Consider the following 23,483-nt stretch of genomic DNA (forward strand, 5'->3'; position numbering starts at 1 on the left):
CACACACACACACACACACACACACACACACACACACACACACATGCTGGAAATACCACTCAGCAATCAAAAATAATGAAATCTTGCCATTTGTGACTATGTGGATGGAACTAGAGTATATTATGCTAAGCAATATAAGTCAGGCAGAGAAAGACAAATATATAATTTCACTCATAGGTGGAATTTGAGAAACAAATGGATGTAGGGAAAGGGAAGGAAAAATAAGATAAAACCAGAGGGGGAGGCAAACCCTAAGAGACTTAAATACAGAGAAGAAACTGGGGTTTGCTGGAGGGGAGGTGGCTGGGGGATGGGCTAAATGGGTGATGGGCATTAAGGATGACACTTGTTGGGATGAGCCCTGTGGTTGTATGTAAGTGACGAATCTCTGGGTTCTACTCCTGAAACCAGTGCTATACTGTTTAACTAACTTGAAATACATTTAAAATAAAAAAAAAATAATTTACATTGTACACACTTTAACTGGTCTGTACATACCATGGCAGGTGATTTTATAATAAACTATAATTGGGCTTCCTACTAGTAAAAATAGTCTTTGCTTAGACTGTGGAGGTCTTTCTGAAGATTTTTTTTGAAAAGACACTTGATACAAAAAAAGAAAGTCTGGCTATGCTATTATGAAAGAAAATTAGAAAAATTATTTTGAGTGTGACCTTTAGAGCCAATGGCTCTCCTGAGATAATAGTGGGCCTGTCATTCTTTTTGGACCAAAGTTGTTAGCTTTATGCAACTACTGTATACTGCAAGGTTTTCTAGAATGGGAGACTTTGCATAATGTATTACATGTCTCAGTTCACACCAAGGGGCTAGGAAAAGCTCAAGTGGCATAGTCTGATAGATGTTCCAGAGATGGACATTTTAATTATAATCAGATGCTAAATTATTTCCATGTGGGTTGTATTATTACTTTGAGAATTTCTTAATACATGCTTGAAGCATTTTCCCTAGGAAGTAAATGTTTCTAATTTTTACTGAATTTAGCATCTAAAAATGTTTGTCCCTAGTAGTTTTGTTTAAACAAAGACATCATTGGATTACAGATAAGGAACTGTTTCTAGATTAAGAATGTTACTTATATAATAACCTTGCCCAGTTAATTATTTTCTCTCAATATTTAAAACTCAGGTTAATCATATTAACAGAATCAAAAGACAAAATATAAATAGAATATAAATAATATTAACAATAACAACCATTTTAAGACATAAAATGAAGCAAAGCATGGAATTTGAAATGACAAATATGTGTAAGTTTCTTGTGTGAACCTATAGAAATTGATTAGCTTTTCTTAGTCGTAATTTCTTTCTTGCTAAAAATAGAATTAATAAAATTTGTTTCCTTATAGAAAATAAGTGGAAAAAAGAAATGAATATATTTTTGTTTATTTCATACAATAGACAGCACTTTAGTATGTATTTAAGAATTGGTACCTTAATTTTATTACTGTATGGAGCACATTACATTTTACAAATAATACTTTCATAATGAGTAATATTTTCACTACCTTTTCTTTTTAATATGCAAGTGAAACTGAGAGTTTACATGATTTTCTCCAGTTTTGCATGTAGTAACTTTCTAAGTGATGTCTTCATCTATTCCACAAATATTCTGATGTTTTACACTATCTTCAAGTCTTTACAACTGAAGAAATTGAGGCACAGAGAGCTGAGATCATCTTCTAGGGATCACACAGCTAAGGTATAATGAGACAGGACTCCTAATCTCAGCAAGATCTCAAGCTCTTTATGTTACAACACTCTGAACCCCCGCACAGTCAAGGACACCATGCTGCACTTACAGTCTAATCTCCATTCCCTCTTTCACTGTATTTTCCATCCTCTTATTATTAAAGCCACTTATTTTTCCCCAAACAGACCATCTACTTTCCACCATGTTTACCCACATCCTAAAATTTTATCCCCACTTTTCTTTACTGATTGCATTCCTGGTGTTCTCTCAAATGTTGTGGACATTGGCCTCTCTTTTGAATTCCTTCAATAAACTACCAGACAAAATCACATCACCTTTGTGTTTCCATTGCTCCTTATACAAGTGTTTCTTATAACCCATTATAAACCGATAATAAAATATCTAACCACTGTTTTAGAACATGTGTCTAACCTAAACATTTTACATGTTTACTCATTTAAGATCACAAAAGTCTTATGGGTGGGTGCCTGGGTGGCTCAGCCGGTTAAGCATCCAACTTGGGCTCAGGTCACGATCTCAGTGTCCATAAGTTCAAGCCCCATGTCCGGTTCTGTGCTGATGACTCAGAGCCTGGAGCCTGCTTCAGCTTCAGATTCTGTGTCTCCCTCTCTCTCTGCTTATTATACTACTTTTACAGACACGCAGGTGAGGGAAATTTCCTGTTTACCCAGCTCAGCCTTCATATACTTCCTGGTTTCATGTTATATCTTTTCCCACCCATTCACCTTCAGTTTTTGGTGTATTCCATACTTACAGTTTCTCTCTTCTAGACGGCAGATAGTTAGGCTTTGCTTATTGATCCATTCTGGACATTTCTTAGTTGGGATTTTCATAAAAACATGTCTTTATTGGTGTGATAGTTATTGTTTATGGAACAAACTGCCATGTGAACACAGAAATAGAGAAGCAGAGAAGGTGTTACAGGGGAGAGGATACTTGATTTCACCCTTGAAGAGCAAATGAAGAAGGTCATATGTGCCCAATGGTGATAGCATCACTGACAGAGGAAATGGCATGTGCAAAGGTACAAAGTTCCAAAGTAGCAAAGGTATAGCATATAAGAGATATTTGGCACACGTACCTTTTTAATATACTTTTCTATAGGAGTACTGGATGCCTTCTACTGAAGGATTGAGTTTTGCTGTCACATTTTTACAGATGAACTCCTGGTACTTTACATCTCCTGGCAGAACCATGACAAATTGGAACAGCTTTCAATGTGCTAATTAAGTTAGATTCCCTAAATCTCTCTTTTGAGGATTAGAACTAGGAAGCATGGGCATTCGTATTGGAAAATGGTAACACACCAAAAAATATATTTGATGAGGGTAAGAAAGCAATAAATGTTTATGTAGTTATTTTGTCTTTACTTATAGAAAACAGTGTATTCCTTTCAACATAATTTCCAATTAGCAGCATGGCACTATTTATTTTTACCATATAGATCTATTAGGTGTACTTCAGAGATGTTTTCAAGATTCCTATGGTGCCTTTTTTGGCTACCCTGGGAGAGAATGTCGTGAAAATGATAGCTGATATAATCGTGGCAAAGATAGTACGAATGAATGAAAAAGAGAAATCAACTCAGTTCTGTCCATTTCCTTTGTGCTATTTCAGTGTCATATCACGAATATTTAATCATGCCTCACCGATGTAGGGAAATAGCGGGTGATATGAACAATAATGGGACTGGATACTAACATGATGAGAGATGGTTATGTTTTTATGTGTTCTATAAAGTCCCACATACCGTTATGGAATTCCATAAATAATGGCAAAACTGGCTTAATATATTCAGTAACTGCTATTCTACTTGAGATTGGGATTGACCGTATTTTCATATTAGAGAAAAATAATACTAATCCAAAACAGTTTAAAGGGATGGAAAACACTACAAATCAAAGTTGTGAAGAAATGATAGGCCATTTTCTTTATATTAAAAAAAAGAGTAGAAAGTGCTGAATTATGGCGGAGACTTGAATGGACCATAATGAATCTCGGTGGCTGAAAGCTGATTCAAAATAAATGGAGATAATTAACAGATTGGAGATCTGCAAGCAACAGGTAATTGGATTATCAATGGATAATTTGTTTCCATGGACGTTTTTACTATCTGCACATCTGCAATATTTCATTCTTGTCATTTTGTTCTCTGAAAGAATGTCCTCAAAATTTAGTTAATCCCCTGTATGATCTCTGTAATTAAGTTATTTTGAAGAGATGGCTACTGCTTTTTTATCCTCAAACAACATCCAAATCCCTCATTTTAATTACAAATGACACTTTATTTCCTCTGTTTTGTACTGACCCTTTGAAAAGAGTGAGGCTTTTTTCATTCTCTAGGGAGCACAAACCCAAGTTTAATAACCTTGATCTTTTAAAATATTGATTCATTAATCTGGGTGTTTTTGCTAGTCACAACAATTGAACATTTCAAGTTTCAAATATCTTGTCATCAAATTTCTAACTCTGCCATAAATTTGCAGGTTTCAAATGTGCAGTGAGCCTCTACATTACCTGCTTTTCTGTCTATTGTCATGTCAAGCCTATGATGGTCAATTTTCTCTTTTTCTAAGGAATATGGAAGACCACTTCCCTTTGTTGGTGGGAAGAAAAGGCAGTGGGTGTCAACATTGTTGCAAAGATTTTGTTCAATATATCTAAAGCATGTAGCAAATTTCAAACACAAGAAAAGCAGATAATAAAACTAAGACTACTAACCAAACCCATTAGGCCCAAAGTCACAGAAATGGTAAGCCAAGAATTTTGTGAAAGGGCCATTATGTGTGACAGAGAGAAACACCGTTAATGGACCCAGGTATTGTATGAAAAGCACACTCTGAAGCCAGACACACTGGCTTCCTATCCCATTCTTACCTCTTGTTAGCTATATAATGTTGCATAAATTACTAAATATCTTGATTCATTCACCTATGAGTAGAACATAATATTAATCCCCAAATGCCAAATCTATAGAAATGATTAAAAGAATAATAAAGATCTTAGAGCAGTGTCTTCTGACACATGGTTATCCCTATATTAGCATTTATTATTGTTATTGCGGTTAAGAGAATAACCTTGGATGTGTGAAATCATAGTTAAATTAAGTTGTGACAACCATCTAGAGTTCAATCAGATGTTACTATGATATTAAATGTTAAATTCCTTCAAGGCTGATAAAATATCAAAAGAATGAAACCTTTTATCAAGTTCTATGGTCTTCAAGACTAAACAAAGATATTTAAATATCATATAATTGAAATCTCTTTAAATATCACATAATTGACTAAAAATTGTGATTTTCAAATGAAAATCATGCTAAGTTTTTAAATACAATATTAGAACATTTTAAGACAACTTGACACAATATTTGTTAATTTATTTTTTCAGATTCATGACATTCACTTATATTTTCAGAAGGCCTGATAGAACACTGAGATACGTAAAAAGATGTTGAGTATATTATACTTATAAAATACAACTAGAGATATTTGAAATATATAAGAAAATTTAATTAGTTAAGCAGTAAAATTTCCCATAAAAATAATTGTCAAAATTTTCTGTTTTTACAAAAATATGAGTTAGTAAACTGAAGTAACAGATTTTTAAATTTATATAAAATTCTGAAATTTAAAACTAAAAGTCTGGGTAGTTTTTTTCTTGGGGGAAACGTCTTCAAGGGAATATGTGTGTATATGGATGCATATCATATTTAACAATCTTATCTTCAAACTGGTTTGATAATTTATTATCAACATCTTTCTACTCCTAGATTGTGAAAATTTTCTGAGTATTTGGAACTAATTTGAAAATGATTTGGGGTTCCAGGTATTGTATCTGGGCATCATAAATTGAATAACAAAAGGCTTAATTTGTTGAGATCTGGGGGGAAAGGGTAACATACATATTTGCACTATCTTCTGGAAGATAAGTATTACAGATGAAGGTCAAAACAACCAGTGATAACTGGAGCCTTCTCGTTTGAGCCAGATCACATGAATATAGAAGTCAATGAGTGTAAAGTTGTATAGTTATTTTTGGAAAATACAATGGTTACAAGAGAATGAAGATATTTGGGTCCTTTAAACTTTCTACACTTCTCTGTGTTTTTCAAGACAAGGCTTTTCTTTAAAAAAGAACTTTTGTGTTTGCACATTTTATATGATCCTGTCATTGTTTTCTCTTTGTTCTTCTCTACTTTTTGAATAAAGTGCTTTTGTGATTGGGATTGTAATAGTTTCTGGTCTCAGTTGGTGCCTTGGTGGAACCAAGGGTAGGATTTCTGTACACGTTTAGAAAAGCATTTTGGAGGGGTCATTGATCCCCACGGGAGGAGACTAGCAGAGAAGGGAAGAGTCAAGAGCTAAAATTTAATGAGAATATAGTAAGATGCCTTACTGTCATCATTTGTGATCCCTTAATAACAATTATGTTGGCATAATTACCCATGTTTTAAAGGTTGAAAATGAAACAACAAAAAATCTGAGATTGTGACTAAGGTCACACAGTTGGTAATTGGTAGGAAGGGTATCAAACTCAGGTATGATGCCAAAGTCTTTAATTTTTCTAAAAATAGTAAAGGAAGTGAAACCTAGTGATAATGTCAGATTTGTTTCCCACCAAAAGATTTTCATTTCAGACTTTTCTGCTTCTCCATTTTAATTTTTAAGAGGATATCTTTATTTGACCTTGCTTATCCCAGAGAGGTATATTATTATGTTCTATGTCTGCTAGGTTGAATTCTCACTAGTTTACAGAAGTCATTTTTTATTCTTAATTTATTTTTGTCTGTTATTTTCCATTTTGTTTTTGCCATGTGGTATTAAATAGTACAAGACCCTTTCTTAATGATTTTTGAAAATATATGGAATCAATGCCCATGGCCAAATTTATTTGCTTTCACGGGAAGAGTAATGTTAATGTCAAGTGTCTGTGTTTTTCCCCTTAGGATCTGTTTTAATGACTCTATGCGTAGGTAATCCATGACTTTTGAATGCGTACCAAAGTGAATTGCTTTGCTTCACACCATTGTAACAATCCATTCAGCCAGAAGAGGCCAACAGAACACAAATTAATGATGTTTGCATTGATTCTGTGTGAGTCTAAATTACTGTAATGGAAATGTCTACACTGTCTTGAATATTTTTTCTACTGGCATTTAAGAAGTAGTATAACTGTTTTCTCAATGTATCACCAACTGATTTGGGGAGGAGAGGAAATTATAGCTACCTGTTCCCATTGCTTACTTGATTCCAGACATTTTGCTAAATATATTACAAACATTTTCTCAATAGGATATGGGTTTTAATTAGTTGTAGGCTATTTATTTGTGTTTTTTCAAGCAAAAGTTTTATCCTAAGGCTAGTCTTGGAATGTGAAATAGAAGTTTCTGATGATAGTTCTCTTTAAAAAAAGCCATTGTATTCCCACTGCTACTTCTGTAGGATTCCTGAGAATGTGAGAAGATCAAAATAGGAAAAGGGGCAGGGGGAACCTTGGGTAGCATGTGGCCTTTCAGGTAATTTGGTGATTGCAAAATTGTCAAGAGAGTTGCCATTTATTGGTAGTGACTCTTTGGAAAGACTTTATCTCCTGTGGGTATAGCAACTGTTCTGAAGGTTATGTTAAAAATCTTGAGGGCAACTACTGATTAGTCTCAAAGTTGACCAGGGACCACTTCATGACCACCTGATAATTTCTATCAGTCTTTCTCCCCTAAATTTTAGCCCCAACTATGGTTATGCTGAGGGACACTGACAGTCATTCCAGATGGTGGCTTCCACCATTCTGCATGGAGACACTCTGCCCATCATTTTTGCATTCTGAATCTCCCTCTACATTTAGTCTTTTATTTTAAAACAAATTCATTTAGTGACCACTGTGTAAACACACTGACATCTTCATAGACAATTCTCATCTTACTACAGATCATCCCTCCATGTGTTATCTTAGGTACAAAAATGAAGATTAAAACATTTTCTAATGCTGTGCCATAGAGATAAGTAAGGTGTTTTGTTGGGCCCATGTGTGTGAGCAGTTTCTATTTTTAAAAAATATGCAAATTAGGAAAGTCTTCAGAAGTGACCTTAGAAATTTTAATTGAGGCAGGGCTCAGTAAATAGAAATTTACTATTAGTGTCCCTCTTTTACGGATGAAAAAAAAATTGGCTTGGTGAGTTAAGGGAACTTCCTGAGATAATATGGTTACTAACTACTAACTAGACCTCAGTTTCATCAAATATCTGGACTCTTAATAACTAATTAAAATATTTAAGCTTTCAGTGAGAGAGATGATGCAAATTATTTGATTCTAAAATATTAGTTTCTCTGTTCTTTAAATTTTATGAAGGCTGATGTCTTAAGGCTCTAAAGATTGCTTCACCTGCAAATGACTTAAACACAATTTCTAAATTTTTTTATGTTTATTAACTTTGAGAAAGAGAGAAAGACACAGAGTGTGAGCAGGCGAGGGGCAGAGAGAGAGGGAGACACAGAATCTGAAGCAGGCTCCAGGCTCTGAGCTGTCAGCACAGAGCCCAACGTGGGGCTCAAACCCATGAACTGTGAGATCATGACCTGAGCCGAAGTTGGACACTTAACCGACTGAGCCACCCAGGCGCCCTGTCTAATGAGAGTTGTTATTGAAGCAGTGGATATCAAGTACTGTTCTGGAATTAAGAGACAGAGTTTCTTTTTCTAGGGACATACAATTTGCAGCACCCAGATGACTTTTCTCTGAGCTAATTCAAGTCTTTGTTCGCACATAGGTAATATTTATTCTTTGATAAAATTTAAAATAGCAGTTGAATAATGATCTGAATCTTTCTAAAGCATGTCCACATGTTTTGGTGCCTTGTACCCAGCCATTGTTTGCAAACTGGTAGAGCGTGAGTTAAAAATACGTTATGAATGTATTTATATCTGTCTTTGTATATCTAGTTAACCAGTTTGTCTGAAAATGAGTCATTTCAATTTATAAGTGTCTGATTGGTCCAACAAAAGGAACATTTAGTCATGGGAATCAGTTGAGCTCTTTGTACATGTAGAAAAAGGTAAATAATTTATAATCCTGGTCTTGACTTATTAAATTGATGGAGACACGATGATGCATGGCAGGTGCCTGGCTACCCTCGTCTTCATGACAGGACTCATTTTCTACAAAACTACCATTCACAGAGACTGCATTTATGTTTTTCCCTCCCTCTTTTACAACATGTTCTTTTTCCTGCTCAGTTTCCTTGAGTTAGGCCTTCCACAATTATCTGCCATAGTACTTAATAATTTTTGATGGCACCAATGGCTTACCTGAGTTCCTGCATGGGAGTAAGCCATGACTTAAAGTTTGAAGAATGTCCTTGGACTCCTAAGTAGTAACTCAGTATTTGATAGACACACAAATCCCATAAAAGAAAAGTAAACCAATTTTTTTGTAATTTTATCTACTGCCGAAGATATTATTTGTTCAGGAAAAAAAGGAATGAAAATACTGCTACAGGTGTTGGGAATAGTTATTAAATAAAGAAATACTAAAAAGAAAATTTTCTTTTGTCTGTCAAAACCCTCTAGTGTTGCCAAGTCATTTCGTATCTGATGTTCAAGAGAGACAGGGCCACTCTCTTCAAAGGCTCATGAGAAAAAAAAAATCAACTTTGCAACTTCTAAAGAACAGAGGAAGAAGATAATGATGAGAAAATATTTGTGTTATTCCTCAAAGCAGAGATAAATTTGAAAGCATTAATAAAAAGTCTTCCTGGGAAAATGAACTTTATTAATACTAACAAGGTGACAGAATGATATAGTGTTCTTATTCTATTTCATTTTAAAATATAGAAAGGATAATATTTTAATGGTTAAGGTGATCCAGTTTATATTTTTATAGTCCTAGTTGTGTGTTTTCTTTCAAATCTAGCTTATTACACAGATATATTGAGTCACTTCTCTCTGCTACACAGGTGCAGAGATCATTAGAATATGTATAGCTTGACTGACTCCTATGGGTAGTTTGCTGATGTATTTGTTTACAGAGAAGAGTGTCTTTGATCTCAATAATATATTTTTAGACATTCAGCCTACAGGAGGGTATACATTATCACCTCTCTTACACACACTCAGAGAAAATCATTTGTTTCTTTGCATAGTCTTGACACCAACCAACAGTGTTTATATCACATTTGTTAAAGAATAATTTTCGGGAAAAAGTAAAATCATGAATCTCATACAGAGACAAAATGAACATGTGATAAAGATTGAATTTAACTCATTATTAATGAGGGAACATGTAAGATATTACAACGAGTTTAAAAGAGAATGCCAAGAACAGACACATTTATAAATCAAGAATATTAAAATGAATGTGCAAATGAGGAGGGCAAACTAACTTCTAACACAGTGGCAGGGAGAAGTCAATTGAACCTTTACCAGACAAAATTTATTTCCATGTGTATACACAATCATTTTTGCATTGCCATGAATTATTTATAATTTTGAGAATTATCTATAAATTGTAAGTAGCTCAAAGGCAGTGAAAGATTATAATCAGATAACCAATTAAATGGGTGTAGTAAAAAAATATATAATTGTCCACTGGAGATATCCAGTAATTTTTCATACTGATTACAAATTGTTTTACACACTGAAAAGTTCTGGCTGACATGTTGGCTACCTCTCTGATTATTTTCTGTGTATTTGTACATCTTTTTCCTTCTACCTAGGTACTGGGATTCTCTAGGTCAAGAACTGTGCTTTGCTTTTTTAGGTTGTTTGCTTTCTACTCCTAATACAGAGTGGGTGAAAACTAGCTACTTCTTAAATAGCTGGTGGAATGAAATTATAACATTGGGTGTTGTTAGTCAACCACAATGAAACTTTTGATCTTCATGGTGGGTTGTTTGATAACACACTGTAAAAAATGTTTTTGGAAGCTTAGGGGAGAATGATGTTTATTTTGTTGGATATAACTGGTTAATAGCAACACTTTCAGCCTTGCTTCACATCCTTAATTTATGCTTTTATATAATTTTATTGTCAAGAGCTCTTTTGACCCCAGCTTGGTGTAAGCATCCCCCTCCAAAAAATGGGTATGACTTTAAACCAGACAAATCTATATTCAAATCTATCTCTACCACTTTTAATCCTTAGCAACTATGTGACCACAGAGAGAGATGATTAACTTTACTGAGGCTTAGTTTTTTTTTTCATTTTTTAAATTGAGCTAATAATACTGTAACCAAAGAATGTTATGACGATTATATAACATATATAAAAAGCTTAGCCTATGGAGGAATGTGTAAATACTATTTTCCTGCTTTTCTTTTTTTCCTAATTTAATTTAAATAAGAAAAAAAAATCAAAATGAAGACTCTTACTCTGCTGAACACCATTTCAGACTAGAAATTAGCCTGAACACTCATAAAATAGATTTTTTAAAAAGATGCTTGAATCATTTAGTTTATAACACTGCTTTTAACTTGAAGATTGAAAATGTACTTTAAGGTTGGGATAACTTTTAAAAACCAATACCTTGCTCGGTAATAATTAGAAAAAGCCTAGTTTATTAAAGGGCTTTCTCCCTTTTCACCTAGTAGAGGTAGAAATGTCATAATATTTCTGGAATGCAAATATTTCCTCTTGCATTCCATTTATTTTACACTCTCCCCATTCTCTCTCTTTCTTTCTCTCTCTCTCATAACTAGGGGAGTCATCCCATTTCGAAAACAGATTAGCCATTGTATTTAGACTCCAGAACACAAAATATCAGCATTCAGACAGAACATTCAATATGTATGCAGAGTTGGTCTAACTCTGCCATATCTCTTTCATATATAAAAATAAAAAAATCAGTCTCTTGAAAGGTCTAATTACTTGAATAGGAGTAGTATATGATATTATCTTTGCCAATCCCAAATGGCCACATATATATATTCCCTTTTATATGCTATTTCCTCATTTACAGATTACATTGGGCCTTTCAGCTACCACAGCAAAAAATCAGCCTGGGAGCTGCATACTTTGATGTGATTTTCAACAATACTTATTCTCTTAGAAACAAATTTTGCCCTCTTTGTTTGCTGGTATTTTTATGGCAGCTGCACAATTACTTTTTCTCTAAAAAAAAAATGCATCTGCTGAGGAGTGAAAGCATTTGGAGCAACTTTAATGAGTGCACCATTTATTTGTCAATGATTTGTCAGAACGGTTTTGTTACCTTATTGTCTCCTGGAGGTTGCCGACTATTTAAAAATAAACACAAGATAAACATAAATAAACAGATATAACATGTCCTCTAGAAAGCATCTGAATAATGAGAAATTAAATCCTGAAATCCTCTTCAATGTCCTTAGAGATTCCTGGCCTTCTGTGGAGATTGTAAGGCACATATGAGATCATAGTACACACTTCTTCAGTAGAGGAGTTTTCAGAGACTAAAAAAAACCCCTCTGAACCCCCATCACAGGAAAATTTTAAAAATCTGCAAATTTTACTGCAGTGAATTCTAATCATTCAGGGTTTGGAATCCAGAATTCAGTAGCTTGTACTTGAGTACTTTGGCATTTGGAAGCATATCTTGAAGGAGCTGAAATAAAAAGGTGGGGGCCACATACTGAAGAGAGCTGAGAATGCTCACATGACCAGCATTCGAGATAATTTTAATTTATGGGCTGATAAGATGTGAACCAAATCCTACTTCCTTCTCATTAGTGATAATTAACAACTAATGGAGCAGGAGAGAAGTCAATCTTAAAAGATTCCTTTCTTTTGTAAGAGATCTGATTATAGGTTATGTTTTCCCTTTAGATATTTTACTCACAGGAAGGTGGTATTTAGTACAGGGAAAGCAAGCGCGTACATTTCCGAATTAGTTACATTGTGCATCCGTGAAACTTCAAAAATATTAAGACTTGTTTCAGGGAAAGGGTAATTCAGAATGGAGATGACTTTGCATTATCCACTTTTTTAAATGATTTATATGCATTCAAGATATATACTATTAAGAACAAAAAGTCATGGCGAGAAATGAATGTGGATTTGAACTGTAAACCCAGCTGTAGAATCCCAGTTCTCCCAAACCAAACTCTTCATCCCGCCCCCTCAGACTGAGTCGTTCAGACCGTATATTTTGAAGCTTGTCTTATTACCTTCCTCATTATTTACCGTCTACCAACTACTTAGGCTATTGATTCTACCTCCTAAATATTGTTAGAATATGTTTGTTGTCCTTTTGATTCCTGCTCATTGCCCTTGTCTAAATTATGAGCCTCTCTAGTGTGCCCCTGCATAAACAGATTGCGACTGGTCTTTCTGCCTTAGGGCTTTGCATTCTTTTAATTATTTCTTAATCATGTAATACGCCAAAGTGATCTTCAAAATCTGATTACGTCAATCTAACTCATTCTACCTCTCTACCTCTCAATACACACACACACACACACACACACACACACACACACACACAAGATTTGTCTTAGGAGAAATTCTCAAATATGTAGCATGGTTTATTGTTTCCTGAATAATTTTGTCGACTTTGGGAGGTTACTTAAAATCTCAAAGCCTCACTTTTCACACCTACCTCAAGAAAATATTATGAGTATTTAGTGAGGCTATATATTTATAGTGCTTCATATAGACTTGCAAGCCATTAATAAATATAACCTGCATCTAGTAAGTGTTCAGTATTGTTATATTAATATTGATTTATGAGCTAAAACACAGCACATGGTTAAGATCGCTACTCTCAAAGAAGTTACTGTATTCAATGGAGTACTACTTGGCAATCAAAAAGAATGAAATCTTGCTGTTTGCAACTACGTGGATGAAACTAGAGGGTATTATGCTAAGCAAAATTAGAGAAAGACAAATATCATATGACTTCACTCATATGAGGACTTCAAGACACAAAACAGATGAACATAAGGGAAAGGGAAAAAATAATATAAAAACAGGGAGGGAGACAAAACATAAAAGACTCTTGAGTATGGAGAACAAACAGAGGGTTGCTGGAGGGATTCTGGGAGAGGGGATGGGCTTAATGATTAAGGGGCATTAAGGAATCTACTCCTAAAATCATTGTTGCACTATATGCTAACTAACCTGGATGAAAATTTAAAAAATAAATCATTAAAAACAAAGTTACTGTATTCAGAGAAAGAACAAACATGACTATGTGAAAGTCTGTGAGGTCTCATTCAACTCAAAAGATATCATTACTGGGGCGCCTGGGTAGCTCAGTTGGTTGAGCGTCCAACTTTGGCTCAGGTCATGATCTCGCGGTTCGTGGGTTCGAGCTCCGCGTGGGGCTGTGTGCTGACAGCGTGGAGCCTGGAGCCTGCTTGGGATTCTGTGTCCCCCTCTCTCTCTGCCCCTCCCCCACTCATCCTCTGTCTCTCTCTCTGTCTCAGAAATAAACATTAAAAAAAAAAAAAAAAAAGATATCATTACCAGTGAGATAAAAATATAATTATTTTCTGGGGCACATGGGTGGCTCAGTCGGTTAAGTGTTGGACTTAGGCTCAGGTCATGATCTCAAGGTTCGTGGGTTTGGCTGACAGCTCAGAGCCTGGAGCCTTTTTCAGATTCTGTCTCTCCTTCTCTCTCTGCTCCTCCCCTGCTTGTGTGCTCTCTCTCTCTCTCTCTCTCTCTCTCTCTCTCAAATGAATGAACATTAATATATAGATATGTATATATATATGTAATTATTTGTAAAATTAAAAAATAGAATATTTTCATGATTCATATAAGTTGGACTGAATTAGCAAAGTTTTCTCTAGGCTGTATTTATTTTTCATGTATATTAGGAGAAGGCAATTTTATTAAAATTATAATTCTTCCCAAATATTAAAAAAAATATTTAGTCTCAATTTATTTATCTGCTTACAGAATTAATATGGAACTTAAAAAAGAAATTAAGATTTAGATATTGGTCAGGTGAAAGAAATGGTTTGATTCATTTTTTCAGATATGCTTAGAATTCATTTGAAGCCAGACACATGTACATACACCTAAATTGCACTTAGATGCCAAATTATAACTTACTTTGAGAATGTTAGTTTCCTTAAATTCTGTGAAAGAAGCGGCTATGTTACTTTAGCCTTGTTCATCCAGTTTGAGTGGATAACTGACAAAAAGATCTGAATGCAAGTGTGTTCTTCTTCCTACAATGAGTATTTCTGGTGGAAAGAAAAGGACCTGAGTCTTTACTGGATGAACTCCTTTGCATTTGGCTGCAAACTGAGGCTAAAACTGAGGGGTGTTGGTGGGGGATGCTTTGAGCCAAATTTGAAATACATTGGAAGAAAAGAGTGACTGTAACCTTATAGATGAAGATGTTATGGGACTTCTTACTGTCCCCTTTGGGTTAAGATAAAAGACATATGCTTCAGTACTGACATTCCTGAAAATTGTAATATTTTGCATTCAAATGATTGTGCAATTAGCAATAAAATCGCATCTTTATGTTAAAATTCAGTGCTGACCTTACAAAACATACACATAGAGTAGGAAATGTAGATATTTTATAAACTGGGAGGAGTATTTATTTATTTATTTATTTATGTATTTAAAATACTTACTTTGAGAGAGAGAGTGGGAGCAGAGGAGGCACCAAAAAAGAGGAAAAGAGAGACTCCCAAGCAGGCTCCACACTGTCAGCACAGAGCCCATCGTGGGACTGGATATTACGAACTTTGACATCATAACCTGAGCCAAAATCAAGAGTTGGATGCTTAACTGACTGAGCCAAGCAGGAGCCCCATGAGTATTTTTTTAATGTAATATCTGGAGTAATATATCCCTTAATTTTCTATGAAGAGTTACTATTTAATGAAAAGTGGGTATAATAGACATAACTATAATTAGTGCTATTATAGAAGATGTTCAATCCTTTTTCCACTTGGCAACATTTTTCTATATTTTCCTGAGTGCAGTTGTGCCCTTTATATCTATATCTCATATTTTATGAATATATTAATCCAAAAATCAATGATGTTTGTATACCAAAATCACCATTTATTCAACAAATGGCAGTGTTCTAGGTGCTGGGAATACAGCAAAGTTAGTTTACAAATGTGAAGAAAAGAAGCCATCTTTCTTCAGGAAGAAAGTCTGAAAACAGTAGGATGTTTCTGGACCAATCCTGTTGCTTCCATTGTAATCTGCTTCTACCAATTGAACTCTAGAGACAGGAAAACAGAAACAGAAGTATTATGCTGGGATTTTAGGATGGGGGAGGAGAGTGGGATTAGTATGTTTGCTGTGGGTACGGGGGGACCTGCATCACTGTGTCCTCAAGAAGCGACTCCTTCTAATCACGTTTTCTCCCTTGTTTCAAAGGCTGCTTCTTTATTATGTTGTTTATCTATATGGCACATGGGAAATACTTTTAAAAAGAAAAAGATGATAAAGTTAAGGAAGGATTTTAAAGTCAGATCATTTCTCTTCTGGACAGTGATTTTGCCACCAGGGGACACTTGGCAATGTCTTAGAGACGTTCTCACAACTAGGGGGAGGATGCTCTTGGCATTTGGAAGACAGAGGTCAGGGATGCTGCTAGACATCCCACCACATATGGGACAGTATCCCGAAAAAAAGTAATTATGCCACCCCAAATGTGAATAGAGGTGAGATGAAGAAATCCTACTTTGGAATTAGGAAGCATTCATTGCTTGTTTGTTTACTGAGGTAAAATTCACCCAATATTTCAGATATATTACATAATAACTTGATATTTGTGTATATTGTAAAATGATAAGTACAGGAAGTCTAGATAACATCTGTCTCCATACATAGTTCTGGAGTTGTTTTTCTTGTGATATGAACTTTTAAGATTTGCTCTCTTAGTAACTTTCAAATGTGCAACATAAAATTATTAACTATAGTTATCATGTTGTACATTACACCTATGACCAATTTGTTTTATTACTTTAGGTATGTACCTTCCAACTCCCTTCACCCATTTCAGTCACCTCCCACTCCTCTGCCTCTGACAATCACCAATCTGTTATCTGTATCTATGAACTTATATGTGTCGGTATGTTTGATTTCACATAAGTAAGAGTGTATAGTATTTGTCTTTTTCTGACTTATTTCACTTAGCATAATGCCCTCAAGGTCCATCCATGTTGTTGCAAAAGGCAAGATTTCATTATTTTTCATGGCCAGATAAGACTCCATTGTGTATGTAGATATTATATTTTCTTTATTCCTTTATCTTTCAATGGACACTGAAGTTGTTTCTTTGTCTTGGCTATTGTATATTGTAAATAATGTTGCAATGAATACGGGAGTACAGATGAGATACTGATTTCTTTTCTTTTAGATATATACCCAGAAATGGGATTGCTAGAACATATAATGGTTCTATTTTTAAACTTCAGAGGAATCTCCATACTACCTTCTATAGTGGCTGTACTAATTTAAATTCCCACTAATAGTGCATGAGAGTTCCCTTTTCTTCACACCCTCGCCATTCTGACAGGTGTGAGGTGATATCTCATTGTGGTTTTGATATTGGTTGACCATCTTTTCATGTGCCTGCTAACCTTTTGTATATCTTTTTTGGAAATATGTCTATTCAGTTTTTCTGCCCATTTTCTAATCAGAGGTTTTTTTTTTTTTTTGCTATTGAGTTGTATGAGTTCTTAAATAGTTAAACTTGCTTATGAATATCCTAAATGAAGATAATATGTTGAAATGTGTTGCAGTAGTTATTAACCATTTAAAGTAGATGTCAGATGATGTTTTATAGGGACAGGGATGTATGTATCAATAGTTCTAGAATCAGAATCCGGAGTGTTAATCCTGGCCTTAAATTTCTCATCTGTGAAATGGACTTCTACTTTGAAGTATTTCATAATTAATTGAAATAATTGAAATTAATTAATTGAGATAATCTATGCAAAGCACTTAGAGTAGTACCTAGCATAAGTGCTAAATAAGCATTAGCTATTTTTAAGGAAAAAGAAAACCCCAAATAACTTCCCATTATTGCCTTGATCATGGGCACTATTTATCCTAAAGTTCCTCAACATTTGTGCCATTATACCCATGTATGTTGGCTTGTTTCATCCTCTCATAGGGGAGAGTAGCTGGGTAATCATAAAGTAACAGTGAATTTTATAAGTAAAAATGCAACCAAGTAATTGGTAGATTACCTGGAATTTTATGTAGCTGAAGATTATTGAAAATCCTTTGCCATGTTATAATAATAAAGATTAGAACATATTCTGTAGAATTTTCTTTATTGGTCTATCCTTTGTTGATGCTAGTATAGAAGATGCTCAATCCTTTTTCCACTTGGCAGCATTTTCCTATATTTTACTGAGTACAATTGTGCCCTTCGTATCTACAATTCATACATGAATATATTAATACAAAAATCAATGATGTTTGTACAAAACGACCATTTATTTAACAAATGGCAACATGCTAGGTGCTGAGAATACAGAGCCAAATAAGACAATCTCCAACCATGGAGCATACATACTCTCATTTGGGAGAGACACATACAGAGAAGTTGCTATGTGGTGTGGTGTGCAGCAGACACAGGAAAGAAGTGCTACTGTTGAAATACATGGGATCTACATTTAACTCCACAGATATAGAAGGAAAATTTTTAATAAGCATTAAAATGACAGAGGTAAGGTCAACTACTTGCTGCACTCTCGTTTCATTTTCTGTAAATGCAGACAATGGTGGTCAGGGAGAGTAGCGCTGGGAGTTGATTTACTGAAGTGTATCCATTTGACAATTTACTCTCCATATGGTAACTATCAGAATAAGATGGCAATTATAAAAGTTTGTGGTCACATCACCCACCTTAAGGAAAAAAAAGCCATTTAGTTTGCATACAAGAAAATATAAACACGTACAGCCGAAGAGTGAAGCTTTGGTTTTCCTTTGTTACATAGTCATAACAATGAGGGTATTAGATTCAGATCTCGGGGGCTCATCTTAAGGAATATAAACACAGTAAAGGGAGAGAAATGTATCAAGATAATGACACGAACACAAACAATGTAACACAGAAATAGGTTAGAAAACTGGGCATAAATAGCCCAGCTGTAAGAAGTCTTGTGGGGCAACATAATAATTATTTTCCAATACTATAAATGTGATTAGACCAAGGAATATGTCATACAATACAATTGATGGATGTAAAATTTCTGGGTAAAGTATTTGTTTCATTCCATACAGGAACATTTTTTTTTGTTTTGTTTTTGTTTTTGTTTTTGTTTTTGTTTTTGTTTTTAATATATGAAATTTACTGTCAAATTGGTTTCCATACAACACCCAGTGCTCATCCCAAAAGGTGCCCTCCTCAATACCCATCACCCACCCTGCCCTCCCTCCCCCCCCCCATCAACCCTCAGTTTGTTCTCAGTTTTTAACAGTCTCTTATGCTTTGGCTCTCTCCCACTCTAACCTCTTTTTTTTTTTTTTTTTTCCTTCCCCTCCCCCATGGGTTTCTGTTATGTTTCTCAGGATCCACATAAGAGTGAAACCATATGGTATCTGTCTTTCTCTGTATGGCTTATTTCACTTAGCATCACACTCTCCAGTTCCATCCATGTTGCTACAAAAGGCCATATTTCATTTTTTCTCATTGCCACGTAGTATTCCATTGTCATACAGGAACATTAAAGTTGTAAAAGCTGTGAGGTAAATTGTCCTAGGATGCAGAGAATTCTTCCTCATTCAAGTTGTTTGGCCACAGGACTGAACACAGGTCATGGGGTTACCGAGGAGGCATGCAAACATCATCATATAAGTAGTAATAAATTTGTGCTGTTTCCAACACTGAGACATTCTGATTTTAAAATGGGAACCTGGATTAATCTGTACTTGACTGAAGTTCCTAATGAAAGTTAGAAATTTATTAAATCCTGAATACTATTCTGGGCTGCATTCAGGTATAGGGAAATAAACTTGCACCACTGGTGACTGTTGGATCTGTCACAGAAATGAGATATCTATCTCATGAGACAATTAGAGTCAGAAAAAAAAAAATGACAATTAAAGGGTGGCTGGCTTCTTTAACTAATGAAAGTTCAATATCTTCTAATTATATTGGTGGCACAGCATGGTTGCAAAATATGACCTAGTAGCCCTAATGTAGTACTGTAATGAGTCTTTTCATTTCAGCTCTCTGCTGTATGCTTTTAACTCTCTTGGCCATATGAAATACGCTGTTGTGAAAGGATAAGGGATTCAGTGTTTTTGACATGGTAGAGGAAGGTGGCTGCTTAGGGAACAAGATTTAAAATTCAGTTTATTTCAGCAATTTATTACTATTTACCATCTTCATTCTCTATGCTGGAGACAGAAATAATACAAAGACCAATAAGGTATGAAACTTGCCCTCAAGTTGCTCACTGTCCAATGGAAGAGTAAACACAATACAAATATCTGTTACAGAAGGCAGAAAGTGTGCTAATGAAGCTATGCAAAAAAAAAGTCATAGACCTGCATGGGGGAGAGCTATCCAAACTGCTGGTGGATGGATGGTAAAGGAGGGGGGGGGGGAAGGAGAAGATCAGAGTAAGTTATCTTTGAGCTGGGTCCTGAGAAAATATATAGTTCATCAGAGTAAGCCTTATAAACACTATAGAGTAAACATTATGAACACAGCTAACTATATGAAAGCACAACACAGTCTGTATGATGAGACATTAGATGTCCACGTTGGCAAAGACCTGGGTATGAAACTGTAGACTTAAATGGATCCCAAGCAAATGGAATTGGATCCATTAAGAATCTCAAACTTAGGGGCGCCTGGGTGGCTCAGTCGGTTAAGCGTCCGACTTCTGCTCAGGTCACGATCTCGCGGTCCGTGAGTTCGAGCCCCGCGTCGGGCTCTGGGCTGATGGCTCAGAGCCTGGAGCCTGCTTCCGATTCTGTGTCTCCCTCTCTCTCTGCCCCTCCCCCGTTCATGCTCTGTCTCAAAAATAAATAAAAAACATTAAAAAAAAAAAAAAAAGAATCTCAAACTTATTTTCCTCAATCATTTTTCCCCCAGAGCTTACCTACTTCCTAATAGATCAGGATGGTTCTTCATTACTGTTTCTGGGCTATGAGCCCTCCACTCTGATATATGAAAAACACACCAAGCAAATCTACTTCTTTGGGATGCATGCTATTCTGAAAAATTAAGCTCTCCACCTATGCACCTGGTTATGTTCACCTGTCTTCTAGATTCCAGTCTCAACAATGTATGAGAAACTTGGCACTCGCTCAAGCTATTTGACTAAGCTTATATAATTTTGTTTGATGTCAAGTCTGAATAGATGGTAATCCCCTCAGTGTCTGGCCTCTCAGTTTTCTTGATGTCCTGACTCCCAAGGCCCTTCTCACTTTTTTTGATTTAGTCAGCTGCCTTCAATTCCTTTTTATTTGTTATATAGTGTAAATTTTACTCCTCCAAAGACATTACTTCAAACGTTCTAAACCCTAACCATAAGCTTCTCTTCCCAGACAGCAGGCTCAGTTACGTCTGATATAATGATTCTTTGCTTTAATCTCCACTTCCATGTCCTTCTGCTTTATTTATTTATTTTTGTTTCCAATCCTTCAGTTCTTAAAATTTCTATCCAGTATAGATTGTTTGGTTCATCATTGTAAAAACACACTTGTCTCTTCTCTAAACATTTTAGGTCATTGTTCCTCTAGTCATTAACACTGACAATAACTGAATTAATCAAAGCACCTGGATATTTGAATTGTCTAGTCTTTTTTTTTTTTTTTTTCTTTTCACTGTCTGAGAGTTTGGCCCAACATGCCATCTACAATTACTTTGAGGAAAGAGAGAGAGATTTTTATTAGCCCTCCTATGAAAAGTATTCTATAAAATAGTAAACTAAATCCATTTAGAAATTCTTACTGTAGTTTGGGACAGTTAGATTTTTATACATTTGTTTAGAATAATAAACATGAACTATGGGGCGCCTGGGTGGCTCAGTCAGTTGAGTGTCCGACTTCGGCTCAGGTCATGATCTCATGGTTTGTGAGTTCGAGCCTTGTGTTGGGCTCTGTCCTGACAGCTCAGAGCCTGGAGCCTGCTTCAGATTCTGTGTCTCCCTCTCTCTCTGACCCTTCCCCACTAACACTCTGTGTCTCTCTCCTTCAAAAATAAATAAACATTAAAAAAAAGAATAATAAACATGAACTGAAACTTGTGAGGCAGATATTTAGGCATGGAAATCCACCAAATTTTCTTTTTTCTTCTTCTTTTTTTTCTTCTTCTTTTTTTTATACAGGTGGACCTTTGTAAATAGTATATACCATAGAACTGAAAGAGTAATTTGTTTCCATCCATGTCTTATTAAATGGCTAGATATTACTTGTACATAAACCTTTGTATTATATATTTTATCTTTTTTAAAGTTTATTCATTTATTTTGAGAGAGAGAGAGAGAGAGAGAGAGAGAAAGTGTGGGGTGGGGGGGGTGGTAACAGAGACAAAGAGAGAGAGAGACAATCCCAAGCAGGCTTTGCACTGTCAACACAGAGCCCAATGTGGGGGCTCAAACTCATGAACCATGAGATCATGACCTGAGTTAAAACCGAGAGTCAGATGCTTAACAAACTGAGCCACCAAGGCACCCCTAGATGTTATCTTTAATTATCTTTCAAATCCATACACTTCTCATGGTCTCCACCACAACTATTCTACATCAAATTATCATCATGGTAAGACCATAATATGCTCCTACCTGGTCTGCCTTTTTCTCTTTCCCCCTTTTAACTCATGCTGTCAACTCCATGTTTATGGTTTTGCTCCAGAAAAGATAGACTTTACTCATGATGATGTCCTCTTTGCTAATAATCACAGTTTTTGGTTCATAAAAGTAGTTCTGTAAATGTCCATTTAGTTAATAAAAGAAAACCAAAGGGATTATGTCAGCACATAGGATTAATATCCATTGTTATATGGTAAATTTCGTTGTTTTTAAATGACCCCCATACACACACACACACACGCACACACACACACACACACACATTTTTAATACTTAAAAAAAATCAGGATGTGTCTTACAGTCGATGATATTTTCTAGCTACTCCCGCCAGGTGGCTTTCCCACTGTAGTTGTCAAGGCAAGCATTGTGTAAAATTGCTTTTGCATTTTTAAAATATGCTTTTGCATCTGGCATGATTGTACAACTGTAACTTCTTGACTTTACAGTCAAGAAGCCATCAGTGGACCATTTTAAGAAGAAATAGGAGTCCTGGTTATTGTCTCAAAACTTTCTGTTGGAAGTATTTGTACTGAGTCACAGAATGGGTGTCAGTCATTTGAGAGGCAGGTGAAGAGATAATACTGGAGGGGCACCTGGGTGGCTCACTTGGTTGAGCATTCTACTTCAGCTCAGGTCATGATCTCACAGTTCATGGGTTCGAGCTCTGCATTGGGCTCTGTGCTGATGTCTCAGAACCTGGAGCCTGCTTCGGATTCTGTGTCTCTCCCTCTGCCCCTCCCCTGCTCTCTCTCCCTCTCTTTCTCTCTCTCTCTCTGTCTCAAAAATAAACATATAGAAAAAGAGAGACAGAGAGAGAGAGTAGGGCACCTTGGTGGCTCAGTCTGTTAAGTGTCCAACTTCGGCTCAGGTCATGATCTCACTGTTCATGTGTTCAAGCCCTGCATGGGGCTCTGTGCTGACAGCTCAGAGCCTCGAACCTACTTCAGATTCTGTGTCTCCCTCTCTCTCTTCCCCTCCCCCAGCTGCACTTTGTCTGTATGTCTGTCTCTCTCTCTCAAAAAT

General features: G+C 35.6%; 1 protein-coding gene across 1 annotated transcript in view; it reads right to left on the minus strand.

Moving 5' to 3' along the window:
* The window catches only part of LOC125928883 (non-histone chromosomal protein HMG-17-like), a 13,182-nt gene extending 603 nt beyond the window's left edge, over positions 1 to 12,579 (minus strand). The window contains exons 1-2 of the mRNA XM_049639682.1: positions 12,539 to 12,579; positions 4,249 to 4,391 (exon numbers count right to left, since the gene is read on the minus strand). Coding sequence (XP_049495639.1) covers positions 4,249 to 4,391; positions 12,539 to 12,579 — 184 coding nt within the window. The remainder of the gene's footprint in view (positions 1 to 4,248; positions 4,392 to 12,538) is intronic.
* Positions 12,580 to 23,483: the final 10,904 nt, after the last annotated feature.

The sequence above is a fragment of the Panthera uncia genome, chromosome D1 (genome assembly GCF_023721935.1).
Source record: "Panthera uncia isolate 11264 chromosome D1, Puncia_PCG_1.0, whole genome shotgun sequence".
Taxonomy (NCBI): Eukaryota; Metazoa; Chordata; class Mammalia; order Carnivora; family Felidae; genus Panthera; species Panthera uncia.